Source organism: Protopterus annectens, chromosome 7.part0 (genome assembly GCF_019279795.1).
Source record: "Protopterus annectens isolate FY-2018-M chromosome 7.part0, PAN1.0, whole genome shotgun sequence".
Lineage (NCBI taxonomy): Eukaryota > Metazoa > Chordata > Ceratodontiformes > Protopteridae > Protopterus > Protopterus annectens.
This window is the reverse complement of record NC_056739.1, coordinates 1,043,385,360-1,043,399,553: the sequence shown is the minus strand read 5'-3', so window position 1 is coordinate 1,043,399,553 and position 14,194 is coordinate 1,043,385,360. Positions and strand designations below refer to the sequence as shown.

General features: G+C 39.7%; 1 protein-coding gene across 1 annotated transcript in view; it reads right to left on the bottom strand.

Annotated features, from left to right (window-relative positions):
- Positions 1–9,188, bottom strand: part of SECISBP2L (SECIS binding protein 2 like) — a 1,453,372-nt gene extending 1,444,184 nt beyond the window's left edge. The window contains exon 1 of the mRNA XM_044077590.1: positions 8,528–9,188. Coding sequence (XP_043933525.1) covers positions 8,528–8,539 — 12 coding nt within the window. The 5' untranslated portion in view covers positions 8,540–9,188. The remainder of the gene's footprint in view (positions 1–8,527) is intronic.
- Between the last annotated feature and the right edge of the window lie 5,006 nt (positions 9,189–14,194).

The following is a 14,194-nucleotide window of genomic DNA, read 5'->3' as shown; positions in this document are numbered from 1 at the left end:
TTGTGAACTTCACTACAAAATAAAATAACTGGGAACACAGTATTATGTCTGGCAAGAGGTCTCTTACCCAGACTACTCCTACACCTAACAAGTTTTGTTCACATATACTTGCCAACTACAGGTCTAGTTCTTCAGATACTTGACCCAACTACTGAACAGCCACAGGGGATGCGTCGAAGTCCTGTTATATAGTGGCTGGTAAAGCTACACAAAACGAAGATGGGGTAAATGGTCTGCAGGCTGAGCAGTAGCCCTGAAACATCACTAATCATAGGTTGAGTCATATTTGTCTTTTTAGGTGCAACTGGATTTCATGCAAAGTACCAGAGGTAGGCTCCACCAAGTCAAGGGAGAGAACACCAGCCAGTACAATAAACTGACAGTACTGGATAATATACCACAACAAGCTCTTAAAATTTTTAGTAATAAGTATGTCCCCACACAACTAAACTCTACTAAACTGTGCTATTATCAGTCTGAAATGTGTTCAGAATTCTTATGCAACTGACAGAAGTTAAAGAATTTCCAGTGCAAAATGTCCAATCACCAAAGTAATGAATGTGCCAAACCAGTGTGGCTCCACGCACATTATCCATATTACAATGCCATAAAATATTTAACAGCAATTTAAACTATATTTTCTTGTCACAGTGAAACAAATCTCCCCAGTACATTAAATTAACTTCACTTGCAGTAAAATCATGATCAGATGCCAAAAAAAAACAAAAACAAAGAGAAAAGTCATACATATATGAAATAATGTATAAAAGCTGAAAAATATCGATGTTCTAAACGTTTTACTCTCAAAAGAAGAAAATAAAGCAGAGTAACAATAGTAAAGAAAAGTCTCTGGTGTCAAACAGCACACATACACATTGTACTTCCAAGAGAAATAAAAAGTTTCCTCAGAAACAGTAAAAAACGCATTTGTCAAAGACAGAAACCAAACAAACATTGCTACAAAAAGAAATTTGTATGAGATCTACTGTAAAACACTGACATTTTAAAATAAAATAACCAAAAATATTAACATAATAATAAAATGAGAGTAAGGGGGTTCCCAAATGTGGCTTATCTGTGCAGTAAGCTGGAAAAAATCAGCAATGCATCCTGTGAAGTCACAGGACTTTCTTCTTTGGATGGCAGAAAAAGACTGAATACTCACTCCATGTCACAGGTAAAAGGCTTCCCTCTTAGGATATGCTCAGCCAATCAGCCGTCATAGAAAGAAATAGGGAGTGAAGTCTGAGCTTTTGAAAGTTGGCCCAGTACTGGGTTACCTTGGCAAATAATCAAAACAATGCCACTAAGGCAGTGAAAATGCTGAACATCTTGTATTTAAAGCCCTGAAATATATAAATCCTTTACTCCTCCAATCATCTCTGAAGATATTTACTGAAAGTCAAAAATACTTCCTCCGTGGGACCTGAAACATACGCAGTTGCCTAATTAGTAGTGTTAAACATGCCCTTGGGGACACATTCCTCAAATTGGTTAACTTCAGTTTATTTATTGGTTTTGTCTCTGATGTGTGGCACACAGCTGTGGCTATGCCCTAACATAACAGTGGACTTAAAACAGACTCTGGTAATTAGAGATCTGTCAGACTTAAAAGTGTCATCTGCAAAGCCATAGAAAGAACTGTAATGGACCTCATGAAGTGCGATATCAAGAATCTTGTTAGACTTGGACTCCCAACAGTCTGGTTTTGTGAAGAGTACATTCTGTTTATTTAACATGGTAAATTTCTTCAAAATGGCTATGGAAATTGTACATGTACACCATGCAGTGCACACACTGCATCTTCACCTGGCTAAGGCATTTGACACCATTCCCAAGGCTGGTATCATACAAAAGCTAAATGCTATTAAAATCGACCGATATCTGACAAGGAAAGGCAGAATCCAAACAATACGAGTTGCAGGTGCCACATCATAAAGTATGAAAGCTACAAGAGGTGTACATCAGGACTTGGAACGTCTCCTTTTTGGCATTTACTTCTCAGTTCTCAAAGCAGAGAGCCAAGACCTCTGGATAAAGTGTGCAGACGATTTGTTAACCGGGAGTTAAGTTACGCCGACACCCCAAACCTGCCAAAATGAAGTCTCCCTAATAAATTCTTGGTGTACTAAAAATAGGATCAACCTAAATGCTAAAAGATCAACTATCACGACTTTTGGTAGACAACCCCCCCCCCCCATCATACTGTCTAGATAACACATTCCTTTATATATTAAAGACACACACACACCTCCAGACTGGTCAAACAGCATGACACACAGGAGATACTCCAGGTGCAGTTAACCATTGACAAGACCTCTATTCAAATCATTGCCAGCTACAGGCCCCCAAATTTGACTCAGGATGCCCACTGCCACCTATCTGGACCTCTTTTAAACTATCAAGATTCAACCCTTTACTCTGATCCTGGGTGACTTTAACTACCCAACCATAGACAGGAAAAACTTTGCATGTCAGAACACAAATGCCCAGAGATTCCTTGATTTTATCAATGCAAATGCCTTGCAGCAGCTAGTCGAGAACCCCACAAGAGGTGATATCATCTTGGACTTGGTGTTAACCAACATGAATAACCACTGCAGCACCCCTACAGTATCATCCTCCCTGGTAAGATCCAACCATAAAGTGGTCATTTTCGAAGTGAACATCTCCCATGACCCCCCCCCCCCCATCTAGGGTCAAACAAAAAAAAATTCTCCAAAGCTGATTACAACCTCCTGAGAGAGAGGTATAAACAGCTTCACAGCCCCCTCGCCCATCTGTTGAAACTGACACCAATGTCCAAATCTATACCAAAGTACTATATGAGCACTTGTATAGATGCATGGAATCAGGAATACCGGACAGGACAAAATCATCCTCCACAAGGAAAAGTAAACCTGTCAGGTGGACATCTGCAATAACAAAAGGAAAAAATTGCTGTCCAAGACAAGAAAGAGCAGGTGCCCAATTGGAAGCAATCTCTCCTTAAGCTGAACAAGCAAATTAGAGCACTAGTGAAATCCTCTAAAGCCAATTTCAAGTCCAAATTGGCCACATCTGCTAAAGACAATTGGAAGACCTTCTTCACATATGTCTGCAGTCTCAAAGGAAGCACCCAGATCTGTCCAGAACTGGTGGTCATGGACACCACATACACAAATGCTGTAAATATGGCCAACCTACTGGCTAACAGATTCAGTGAAAACTTCACTCTTCTGCCCCCCCCCCATCGGTGAATCAGGACATCCCCAGTACCTGCCCCCCCCCCCTTATCTCTAGGGAACAGGTCATCACTGCCCTTTCAAAGGCAAAAAAATACAGCCTCCATGGGACCCGATAACATTCCAGGCTGCATCCTACATGAACTCAGCCATGAACTTGCAGCACCATTAGGCGCCCTTATTCAACCAAAGCCCGAGTACTGGATTTGTCTCACCCAGGTATCATCCCTTTGCACAAAGGCAGAGCATCTACCAATCCAGGAAATTATAGAACCATCAGCCTAACTAGCCTGATCTGCAAGGCCATGGAATGGATTATCATGTACCTCATTAACAGGGACATTGTGTGGAGTAGAGTGTTGGGAGGTTGCAAGTTTGGCTTTGTCAAGGGGGGGGGGTCATGTATGTTAAATCTGGCTGACTTCTTTGAGACAGTCACCAAAGTCATGGATGAGGGGAAGACTATGCACACCAACTACCTTGACCTGGCCAAGCCTTCAACAGTAGTCCCCACTCAGGCACAATAGACAAATTCTCTCAACTAGGCATCAATCCATATGTTATCAGACGGGTAGCAAACTGGCTCACTGACAGAACCCACCTAATCAAAACAGGGGAAGCCACCTCAAGCAGTAGACCCGTAATGAGCAGCGTACCCCAGGTATTGGTCTTGGGGCCTCTGTTATTTGAGATATACTTCTCTGAGGTGCAAGCCAAAACCAGTGGGCTGCGGCTGACCAAGTTTCCAGATGACTCCAAGCTGGGCATGGTCATCAATTCCCCAAGTGATATGGACGTCCTCCAAGAGAGTCTCACCCAAACAAATGACTGGTGCCAGAAACATGGCCTCAAGCTGAATGCCAAAAAATGCATCATCATCCCCTTTGGGGAGAGTGATGTCCCCATATATTATCACATTAATAACAACGTCCTAAGCACGCAATCAGTCATGAGGGATTTGAGCACCCAGGTTGATAGCAACCTGACTTTTGACCACCATGTTGCTTCAGTTGTACGGAAAGCTTTCTATATGGTGCATGTCATAAGTAAGGGTATCCCATCCAGGGACAAGGATGTCATAACATCCCTGTATTCTTCACTTATAAAGGCCAGTTACTGAGTACAATGCCCCCTTCAGCGTGTACCTCACAAAACACATGCAGCAGCTGGAGAGACCAGACAGGTTCCTCACCAAAAGAATCCAGGGCCGCAAACATCTACCCTACACAGATAGGCTAAAAGCCCTGTCCCTCTACCCAATTTCATACAGACTCCTCAGAGGCGACCTCTGTCTGGCATACAAAGCAATCTCAAACCCAGCCTTGATGGGACAGCTGCATATCCACAAGTCAAGCTCCACTCGACCTCAACCTGGTCTGTGACATCAACAGGACTTGTTGGCAGGACAAATTTGCATCCTAGAGACTCCCCCATCTGTGGAATAGACTCTCTCTCTCTCCACATCAAACAGAGTACCTCATTATCCCTTTTCAAGCGCAACCTGATAACTGGATGGGAAACAGAAAATATATCTCTGGGATTCCACCTGTGTCTCCGTTGGACAGGGGCTTTGGGTGCTGACTGATCTAAACTTGGGCTAAACACTTGGCTGGGCTTATAAGGACCTTAGGGCCAACAGCCTAGTAACTTCCGATGACCCTACAAAATGAAAACGTAGTTAGGGACCTAGGTACAAGGGTCAATAAGCTCCGTCTTTTTTAACCATCATGTAACAACAGCTGTCAGTACACCCTTTTATTTAAGCCAGCTAATTGTCAAAGGAATGTTGTCATGGTCTAAACAGGTAATCACTCCCCTATACTCACTACTGATCAGGCCAGTTAAACAGTGCATTGCCCCCTTTGGTATGTGTCTCATTAAACATATCAAAGAAAGACCTCAAACACATTCCTAACAAAAAAAAAAAAATCAAACGACTAAAGTCCCAGAGATATCGAGACAGGCTATAAGCTCTATCCCTTTATTCGAAGTTTTACAAACTTTTGACCAAATATATCAGTTTTTATTTACCATGCTATTAGAAACCTGAATGTCTTGGATCTCCAGCTTCCCCTCACCCCAAGTCCTACATCTCCACCAATAACAGAACTAGGGAACCAAGTCTTCACCAACAGATAAATAAACATGGTGGAGGAATAAGTTTAAAAGCCAGCACCACCCAATCCTCTATAATAAACTTCCCCTACAGGTTACACAGAGTGGCTCACTATCTTCATTTAAACATAAACTAAAAGACTGGATGAGTATCTGCAAATCTGCTCCAAGACTAACCAGTATAACCCTCCTGGAAAAAAGAAATGCTGTCTGAAAAAGGCTACTGTTAAGGAAAGCATGGTCATCCGACTCTGTAACCTTGCAATACCTATGAAAATATATTAAAAAATGTTCCTTGTGGGCTTGTTAGCTTGTTCTAGGAAACTATAATTTATTTGATCTATAAATATTTGAGCATACACAACTTCTGAAGTAACGGTACATAAGTTAACTGAAATCAGCAAATATTAAAGGAACTTTTTGATAAGGTTCTGTTCAATAAGTATATTTAATTTACTTATTTAATTTTTGAAGTAATTGAGGAAATGGAAGGTGCTCTACTGCAGCCAATACACTGATAATTTGATTTGATAGAATACACTGGAGTTCAGTTTGAAGCTCTTGGGAAATTTACATAGAGGCGACATAATTTGTGACAAACATGGAATCACTTCCACAATTTATCTCAGGTATGAATTTATGGCAATCATTAACCCCTGGTAAAGAGGAACTACTACTGCTACAATGAAGTTTGGTTCTGACACAGATGCAAGTACATTGAAGTGGCAGGAGAGACCAAAGATGAGGCAATTTATTATTTTCCCTTCCATGCAATCAACAGTCAGCTTGTCCTACTGCCCCTGTCCTATGTTGGGTTTACCAACTCCTCCTAATCTCTCCCACACTTACAAAGCCAAGGTTGGGGCCAACAAGGATCAAACTGTCCTGGGATCTCAAGCCATGCTAGCTACTGTAGTGGGCTGTAATAACCTTTCTGAATTTACACCCTCCCCTATGTTCAACAGTTACATCTGTGTGCTGCTACCAACTATGGACCATGAGTCACCACAGAGAAGACCTAAATGAATGCCCATCCCTCCCTCCCAGTACCGCAGATGCCCAAGCAGCTAACTGAACCCAGGTCACGGGGCCACAGTCAAGGCTTTAACCCTCTACACCACAGCTCTGGGCCAGGCAATTTAAGACTTCTGCCACTGAGAAGTGCAACCTCAATTCGATTAGAGGTAAAATATGCTGTAACTACATCTGCTATGTTGGGATGTCCAGCAGGTAAACTTAACATAAAAAATAGCAGAAGCCATGGAGTAAGAGGTGCAGGCCATCCCTTGTGAAGCAATGTGACCTGTCTTCCATTTTATGCCAATCCATAAGAGGGGATCCACAAAATGACAACAACTAATCAACCAATTAATGCAGCTAATTATCTTACGTTTGTATGTAGACATCATTCTGGACAAAAGAAGGATTCCACTCAGGTGCAGAGTCTTGCCTGCATTTGACAAGTACTGTGAAATACAGCACATCTCTCTGCATGTCCCTCAGGGTTGAGAGTTGCAAAAGATTCACAACCACATGGACTACAACTAGGCCATATTCATATCTGCCCAGTATGATAGACTGAAGAGCCCTCAATATCTAGGATCTTGATGATGAATTTCTATTTTTGTATGGAGACTTCATCTTCCTGATTCTAAGAAGCTTACAAATGAAGTTTTGACAGCCTTGGCATACATTAGTTGGGTGGGTTTGTGCAGAGGTGTGAGTGGTGTTGTAGGTGCTCACGAATGATCTTTTTATGTGAGGATCACCTCTATGCCGAGAAGATATTTACACCTCTCACATATCATGTACTGCATATCTATTAATAATCTACATTCTGTGTACATTCAACAGTTCCTACACTGCCTAGGAATACCCAGGGAGTGAGGATGGCTATTAGAGGGACACAAGCTGATTTATCTTCCATAACGGCAAGATGAGTAGTTCTTGCAGGGCATCAAATGACTCACAAGAAACTTGACAGCAAAAGAGTTCAAATAACCAATAATATTAGTAGTAGTAACCATTATGATATACAAGAAGCTTACAGGTACATGCAGTACAAGACCACCCACAATACAGATGCATGTCATTTACCTTATTTGATTTCTTAAGTGATGAAACAAAACTGGCAATGTTTTATGTCCTGCAATTGTGTGGGGGAAGGAGGATCTACTTTTCATTTAATGGCTACAATATGAACACTTAATAAACCCCTACATTTTCACATCTTTTATACTGAAAAATTGAACACACCTAGAAATACCTTTACAACTAAAGCAAGCAAATATTAGAAAATTTCTGATAAAAAAATACTGATTCAGCTGTTATGTGGTATCTGAAATGTTAAATCACTAACAGTAAAGCCATTGTAACCAAACAGATGGGAGAAAAAAATCTAATTTACAATGTCAGGCTATGCCATACTACAGGGAAGCAAACCCAACTCCAGGTCGAGGCCAAAAAGACTTGGAACACAAAATCAGTTCAAAATGACAGTGACAATTGTGGCTACTTTCGTGAATAAAAACAAAAGGTAGTAAAACACACAAAATCCATTCTGATGCATTAACAGTGCTGAGAACATAAAGACATAACAGAATGGCATGTATACACATACACACACACACATATGTATACATACATATTTAGTTTTAGGGTGGAGTTTTCTTTTAAAAATGCCATTTCAAATGTCCAATTATTTGTGATGCTGCAAGAAACCAAAGACTCCTGAGAAAACTCCAACAGGCATAAGGAAATATAATAAGTGCAGAGAAGGCTACACAGAAGAAACTAAAACAGATAATCAAAAGCTGCTGTGATGTCATACTGAATAAAATATACACACTAAGATTCGACTAAAATTGTGGAAAAAGAAATTACATCCAAGGGCAAAATAGCAGAATATGCCAGTATGTCAACAAACGATCACTCTCTCAGGTTTCCCCCCAGTGTTCCCCTCCACCACCAGATACAATCATTATAAACAATCATTATAAACAACACTTCCTCGATGTCACATGCCATGTTAAAATAGACTTCCAACAAGACTGCTGTTACAGTTCGCATTTAGAACAATGACAACAATCAATTCAAGAAGCAGAGGTTTCTAAAATCGTATAAAGGGACTCTCACAGCACAGCTGCAGTCAGGCCTGAACTGTCAACAACTAGGTCTTGTTTACCAACCTTTGGGTCCATGTCCCTTTCAGATGGAGCAGGGATACAGGCTACCGTTTCCTTATTCTACCAGCAGCATCTGTGTTTTTTTCCTCACTGTTACCTTATGCATTGTTTGAAGATTTTTTTCCTCCCAAACACTGACAGACAACACACAACCAGCTGTACTGTTGCTACAGTCTACCCTGACACTCCTGTTTCGAGGAGGCGGGGAGTCATCTGGAACGGAAGCCTAATTGAGTCAAAAAAATAACTGGCGTCTGACGAAGTTACGTCCTGTTTTAAGGATTTAAATTGTTATTCATAAATATTCTTGCTCGTGAATTCTTGTACTGACGCGCTAATCGAAAGAGACTATGTAGCACTTGAGTAAATTTTACGATTTTCAGGCATTAATTTTCTGATTATCTATTATTCTCAGCTCATAACAGAGGAAACTGAGCACATCTTAGCCCAAGACAGAAAATTAACCATGAGACACACTCTTAAGTTATTAGGGATTGCAAGAGTGCGCAAACAGTAAAATACAGTTTAGCCAAAGGCCAGCGCAATTAAAGTCTTACGATGTTTTAAAAACGAAGCACAACAGTACAACTACAATTGTTTTCTTTTCGTTAATTTACTGAAAATATTTTTGGGAGTTATGACTTAAACAAGTATAACTCAAACTGAACTTTTGCAACCATAACAGTTTCTAGTACATGCTACTTAGGTAATTAAACAGCCTAAAGCCTAGTCACCAACAATACACATTCTAAAAGCCAGCCCTCAACTGATATACCCACCCTGGCTACTGCCACGCCCACAAGTTGCCACAACCGTTACGTAGCTAATACCAAGGCATATTCGCCTATACATACCTTTTATTGTACAGGAGAAAAATATAAAAAAAGTCATTGTTTGCTGTTTAGCTCTCAATCTCCCACATCCAGAAAAAGGAACAACTCCAGAAATAATAAGGTACAAATGCCCCAAATCAGGCAAGCGTTCTAAAATATTAATAGTACTATTAACTTAAAAAGCTAACAAAATAAGAGAACGTAAACTAATGAGCATTTCCGAAGTAAAAGAAGTATATATTACTTATTATTAAGTGCCATCATTTAATAAGTGTAATTAACTAAATTTTCTCCAGAGATTTCTAGTTTTAGGAGAGATTAATAAAGACAAAACTAAATTCTAAACCCAAATCAGGGTTGCCCGTGAAAAATCGGATACAGCTGATGGGTATGGTATGCAGCAACATTAAGTAATAAGTCCTAAATAGAAATCATATGCATGAAAGTAGTCACTAAAGAAAAAAAATACGCTATGGAATTACTTATCATTTCATACCTCCCAAATAACGCTGAGTTTGTTTGCCTCATATTTTTACCTTTGCACTCCTAAAATGTTTGAATTTCTGGCAAATCACTGAGGAGTACAGTCAATTACGCTAGATGTTAGAGTTTCACGTTTCTGAAAATTTACGTTAATGCAAATGTTGTTCTATCCACTTTTTCATTGAATTAGGGTAATAATTGACAACTGGGCCTGATTTTGAGCCTTTGCACTTCCCTTCATTATTTTTTTTTCTTGAGCCAAAACAAGTACCCAATATATAACTGAAACTAGTAATGTTTAGTAACAATTATATATAATTATTAAACATGAAGGCAGGCGTAGCTTGATTATTCATGAGCAGACAAGATGCCTGAAACACAAGTGAAAAATAGTCTCTTCTTGTGCTTACATACTTGCAATAATGTCCAACAAGGTTTGTGTTTGGGGGTATTATAATACAATTCCATAAAGCAGCATTTGGCATTATATTACTTATCTGACAAGAGCTAAAGCAAAATAAATGAAATGCAAGAAATGCATAGTCTTACCCTTCGGGAAAAACAAGGTTACCCCTAGCTACCATATAGGTGGCAATCCACTGAGCACAGAAGAAGTCATCAGGGATCTGGGGACCCAGGTTGACAGTAGCCTTTCGTTTGACACTCATGTTGCTAAAGTAGTTAGGAAAACCTTCTACATTGCCCACCTGATCATGAAGGGATTCACATCTAGATCAAGGGAGGTCATCGCCCCCCTGTACTCATCACTCATTAGACCTATGATTGAGTACAATGCCCCATTCGGAATGTATCTGACCAGACACCTGCAGCAGCTGGAAAGGCCCCAAAAGTTCCTCACCAAAAGGATAAAGGGTCTCAAAAATATGTCTTATGCTGCCCGACTGAAAGAACTCCAGCTCTATTCAGTCTCATACCGCTTGCTCAGAGGTGACCTGTGCCTGACATATAAGGCCATGTCAAACCCTGATTTGATGAATATGCTTCACCTCAAAAATCTAGATCCCTCAGAACCACAAGGGCGGAGACTTAAACCTTGACACGGTTATTAATAGAACATGCTGGAGGGACAGATTCATCACCCAGAGACTCCTATGCTGTGGAACAAAATCCCGGTACATGTGAGGCAGAGCACCTCGCTGGCCTTGTTCAAGAGGAATCTTGACCAATGGATGGGGGATCGCAGATATACCCCAGGGATTACTTCAGTGTCACTGCTTGACAGAGGCACAGCAAAATAATAGGCATAGTTTTATTCAAACTAAAGGGGTGGCGAAAGCCAAATAACTATGGGCTAGGCTTATAAATGCCCTTGGGCAGATAGCCTAGTATGAACCTATGAACCTATGAGGTAAAATTAAGGACATGAGGTGTGGCAGGCAGAAGAAAGTGCTCCAGTGTAGCAGTAGTGGTTTTAAAAGCTGCTAGACACTTAATTTAGCCACATTTTCTATTCATGTGTGTCAAACTGAAGTTCTAACTGTTGTTCTTTGCCAAATGGCATTGTCTTCCTTTAATCTCTATTATGAGATCTGATCTTAAAAGTGCTTGGATGACTTTAACAAGCTTTTGTTAAGCAACCCTACGTACTGTTAAGAATGGGCCTCATGCTAGGAAAGTGCTTAACAATGTTATCTTTTTCCTTATTTCAGAGTTTAGTCATGGCACTCCATGCATTGCACACATTTTAGCAACATAACACTATTAACTACAGCTGTGACGCGAGTGAGGGGCTCTGACTAGAGATGTGACATTTTTCATTGCACTATATAGCAATGGGGAATTAAAATACTTTCATTGTAGGCATGATTTGCTTTGTAGGAAGTGTTCCTTGTATTGTTGAAAACATTTTAAGTGTGATGTCTGGTCTTATATGCAGTCAATAACTACAAGAACAGGATTTTACTTTTTTTTTATTTTAAACTGCCACAGCCTGACAGCTATTCTGACAGCTATCAAATGCACCTGTCAAAATAGCTGAAAAACCAAGGCACCTCAAAGATGTACAAAAGTCAGGTCCATTTTATTAGTATAGCAATAGAGAAATAGCTTACACTTCAAAAACAGGTTTTGTTTATGTATCGCTTAACAAACTGAAACTGCTACCTAATCACTTTACTTTTGCAGCAGGTATAAGACACAGCTTGTGGAATACATCTTGATTATTAGTATTAACTTTGCATTGGTTGTCTGGTCTTGTTCTTAATGGAGTTGTATGCACTATTATCAGTTAAATGTTTTTACTCAAGTATTACAATTTACAAACATCATTTTTCAATTATTAATAAATAACCACCACAGCATAAGAACAAAACTAAGTTTTTCTTTATCACATACTGATATTACTATGTAAGTAGCTGATAAAGAAAAATGTGTAGGCACAGGCCAATTTGGTTTTCATTCCTCCTACTGTGCCTCTCACAATTAATAGTCTTTTTTTAATCTATTAACATTGGGGAGGGCTAAGGGGATGGCAGTCTCACCAAAAGCTCTGTATGTTCATTTTAAAAAATGTGGCATAACAGCAGAGCTTCTGCACGGTCATTGTGCACCCTATGTAATCCTCCAAATGGTACTACCTCAACCAGAGCTGAGGAACAAGAAAATCCTAAAACACTGAGGGCCAAAAAATGTCTTCTTGACAAAGAGCTATTATATTTATACACAATATATCTTTCATTGCCTGAAGCATCTTTGAGAACTGTAGCAAAAAGCTATCCAGCTCTTTGCTACTGTTCATAACACTCACACACACACACACACACACACACACACACACACACACACACACACACACAAATAATTTCAGCAGCCATTGTTGAATCACATCCTGCTGCCCATTAACAGCTTCTGTCTGGGGCAGCTCTCTTTTCCCCATCCTAGCTACAGCTTAGCACAACATCAAGCTTAACAAGTACTGTTAAACTTGCTTGGAGTCAGAGCTGTAGCAAGAGAATCTGGTGCCCTGGGCAGCACACTCATTTAGCATTCCTACCAAATCTTTCAAACAAAATTGTCAGCTTACAAGTTGTCACTAAGTAAGCATGATAATAATCACTTATTAGACAGCTTGTAAACTGACTAATTTTCAACATTTTTCTCCTATTATAGTTATGTTAAAAAAATAAAATAGAACTTGGCAAATGGACTGTTTATAAACCATGTAATAAGTAATCATTATTGTGGTTGTGCATTAAACGTCTTGTACTGTCTGTTAACTATCTTTTTTAAGGTAACTACCTAAAAAAAACAGAAATGTAACAAACATAGGCTGTCTAATAAATGACAATAGTCATGTTCATTTAATGAAAATATGCAAGCTGACAAAACTTTTTTCATTGAAAGTTCACTCTCATCTACAAGTTACTGTCTGAGTTATACCCTATTCAATCCAGTCACCATAAAGAAATGCTTGGAGTAGTATTGTGTTATATTGTGACTATGTTCCAGCAATGTATAAAGTAAGTACTTCACAGCATGTTTGTTAAGCAATAGTTAGATCCATCTGTCATTTAGGACTAGTCCATCTGTCAGTCATTAAAGCCATGCCAAACTCTGCACAAAATCAGACATAGTGTCCAATGAGATAAGAACAAGATCAAACAAGGGCATTTATTGTGCCAGATGAGATAACAATAGGTCACAAAGGGGCATTAGGGCAGACTAGGAAAAGAATACAGAAAGCATTAGGTATAGCCTTACATACATAAGAGTATTAAGCAAGTCTTTCGTGTTAAAGGAAGTTAGGCTTTGAAAAAATAGAATAATACCAATAGGTTACATTATAGTTCGTAATAAGAAAGACACAGGAGAAAATGCAATAAGCATTTAGGAAAAAAAGACCAAAGAACCAAGATTTTGGCAGCAGATGATAAAAGGAGATGAGTTAATTAAAAGGGATGATGCTATAGAAGCTTTTGGGTTATTGAACCCAAATCAACTTGCTGTTAAGAGTTCAAGTAAGCTATGTAGAGGTTGGGTAGTTTGTTTGTCTTTTCGGCTTTTCCCGGTTAGGGGTCGCCACAGTGGAACTCCGGTCCGCTAATGATTGGCAGTCAATTTATGGTGCCAAGTTGCCAGGCCGACGCCCAACCTTCAGCAAAGGCACGCCCATTCACGCATGTGTTTTGGAGGCCACTTGACCACGGGGAGGACATGCAGACTCCACACAGAAGGCACTCCAGCCAAGAATTGAACAGGAGAACCTCTTGCTGTGAGGCAACAACAGTACCGCTGTGGGTAGTAACTTAGTTAAATCGCAAATAGTACACTTCATAATTGAGGCCATAACAGAAATAGCAAAACAGATAATAGTAGTAAAGAGAGCATATAAAGT